Raw genomic sequence first — 2,720 nt, forward strand, 5'->3', positions numbered from 1 at the left:
AAAGTTATCATTTTTTAGGTCGCAGGTTGTGACGGAATGACAAAATGTCAAACCTTGCCTGATAAAACAATCTTTTAAGATGTTGACTTTGCATTAGGCAGTATTGTTTGTCAACTCTCAGTGTGATCTTTGCTTTATCTTCAGGACTGCAAGCTCATGGAAGTCTCTTTGAGGTAGAACAGTCGGCACATGACCTGAAGGTCATGGATAAATAAACAAGAGGATTTAATGTGGCGAGTACAAGTACAAATTGAACCCTGAACTACTTTGTTTTATCTTGCGAAGTGGAGACGGCCCATGACACAAATTATCCCAGTGGAGCAGGAAGCGTTTGATGGATATGGAGGGTAGTCTTTATACTTCTGTGCTCAATGAGCAGTGCAAATCCAGTTTGTGACTGTCATCAGAGGCGATTCTAGGATTTCAGCCTTTGGGGGGCCCAACCACGTATCCAAATATGAGCTGCTGTGGCTCAGAGGAATAAGAGTGAGAGGTTGTACATTTGAATCGTGCTTGACTAAGAATGTTGAATGTAACAAATGTTTTAGGTACTGACAAGGATTTCATAGTGAAACTTCAGCCACTGTTTTCAACACACATGAAAAGATCACAAAGGGTGGCGATAGTTGTTTATAGCGGTTTCGTCAGATGCTATTTCTTTAGTGAGCATCAGTGTTTCCTTCACTCAACAATGAACAGCGCATGATGTCTCAATTTATTTTTTTATTTTTTTTACAAAACAGGGTGAAATTTATATGACACAAATACAGTCAGGATCACTTTAGTGATTTAATACAGCTAGTACCAAAAAAAATCAAATTGGCATTCTAAATCTACTAAATATATACTAAATCTCCCTCCTATTCTTTTGTCTGGAGCCCATACATTATATCGATTTTAGGGGGGGGCTTACATATTAATTTCCAAGGACTGAGATGAATTTGAGGTCTAGAAATCTAATCAAAACTATTATTAGAACATTATTACCAAAAAAAAAAATAAAACCTTCAGGCACAACTAACATACCATTATCAGTAACGTACTAAACAAAACAAAAAAGTTCATTTTAGAAAACTGGTAGTTGCAGACTAAATGATTGGCAGTTGCTGGACAAGGGAGGAGCCACAGTCTCACAGATGAGTCCTCTCCATTATCATAAACTACCTCCGCCCACCCCACTGTGGAGATCGCTCGCTCGCTCGCTCCCCACGTCTCTCTTTCCTCTGTTAATTCAGTTCTGGACAGCGCCGGGTACTGATGCTGCTGCCCGTGTAGTCGCATCTATCCTGGGGGCCTCCTCCCACTCATCACAGCTCGAGAATCCGCATGTAGAGCCGCTCGGTCTCTGTCGCAGAACAGTCTCCGCAGTACTGCATCGGAATAAGGGCTCAGTGCAAAAATCCTCAACTGTATTCGTGGTTGTGAGTGTGGCGCTTTTCTGCATCAGCGCAAAGGAAGTTCTGTTCAGTCGTGTGGTGGTTGATGCTGTGAGATGCGTCGTGTTTAGCGCACGGAACCCCGATTTATTCGCCTAGACGGGAGAATAGAAAACCCAGCAGTGTATGGGGCTCATTTTAACTTTGTCTGGTATTGATTCGGATTTGCTTGGAGATCTTGAGCATCAGGATGTTTTGACGGGCGCTCTCCAAACAGGTTACTGAAGATTTCGCCTCCAGCAGAAGCGCATCCGAGGCAAAAAAAAAAACCCATTGGCTGACAGTTTGAAAGGAGGACAAGCAGCCTTTCTGCACAGGATTTAAAACTACCGTCGCTTCGGCATCTTTCTGAACCTAACGAGGATAGATTTTAACAGAGGGAGAGATGAAAGTTTTTCCGGCAGTATTGTTTCTGATCACATTTTGGAGCCTGGAGTGGGAGCCTGTGCTTCCCGATTCAATTATTCACATTGGTAAGTTCAGATCACCATTAATGACTGTAATTCCTCAGTACACTTGTTTCCACGTAGAGAAGATCTGTGCATTGTCGAGCAATTCGTTAAGACATTGCGGCCCAGTTAACGTACATTTGTCGAGGTCCGCGTTGAAGTGGATGCATACATGCCAGTAATATCAGGTTACAGAGACGAACATCTCCATCTGTCCTCATCAATGCGTCCATTATGTAGTCTATACGGTGGGTGAGAACAGGTGGTTTGACTGGAAGCGGTTCCTCGCGACGCCGCATTGTATGCACGCCACGTTATGACATCGTTTAAAAAAACAGACACACACACAAACTTGAATTTTCGAAGATCAAGAGTGTTTGTAATACTCTTTGTAAAGGGACTGAGCGAACGCGCACGTGCGCGTGCATGCTTTAGCGATGGGTACGAGGATTGGCACTGCGCGCGAGATCGGATAGGGTCCAAGAGGGGTCTTAAATCAGAGCTGTAAAAGAGAGGGTTCCTTCGAGGGGCCACTGTGTGGAGGTGGAGACCAGGGTGCTGGGGATTTGGCAGGAGTTAATCTGGCGTGGGAGCATGCGCGTGTTTAATTTAATTAAGGCTTGATGCACTAAACAAATAAATATTGTAGCGCATGTGTTTCTGGCTAGGTGACGTGTGCATGCCTGAAAGTTAAATAAGTCACGCTTTATGTAGACAGCAATAAATCATCCCCAAATTATCAATTTACATATGATTCTCAAGAGTGTAAATGGCCGATGTCTGTGAAATTATGTGGCTAACATTATATATATATATATATATATATATATATATA

At 42.9% G+C, this 2,720-nt stretch overlaps 1 protein-coding gene across 3 annotated transcripts in view; it reads left to right on the plus strand.

Moving 5' to 3' along the window:
• The first annotated feature begins 1,214 nt into the window (after positions 1-1,214).
• Positions 1,215-2,720, plus strand: part of LOC107711862 (glutamate receptor ionotropic, delta-2-like) — a 423,523-nt gene continuing 422,017 nt past the window's right edge. For all 3 annotated transcript variants that reach the window (XR_001636744.1, XM_016516928.1, XM_016516929.1), the window contains exon 1: positions 1,215-1,909. Coding sequence is in view for 2 of the 3 variants with exons in the window: in XM_016516928.1 (XP_016372414.1) it covers positions 1,822-1,909 (88 nt within the window). In the remaining variant the exon portion in view is untranslated. The remainder of the gene's footprint in view (positions 1,910-2,720) is intronic.

Source organism: Sinocyclocheilus rhinocerous, unplaced genomic scaffold (assembly GCF_001515625.1).
Source record: "Sinocyclocheilus rhinocerous isolate Xijiao unplaced genomic scaffold, SAMN03320098_v1.1 scaffold988, whole genome shotgun sequence".
Classification (NCBI taxonomy): domain Eukaryota; kingdom Metazoa; phylum Chordata; class Actinopteri; order Cypriniformes; family Cyprinidae; genus Sinocyclocheilus; species Sinocyclocheilus rhinocerous.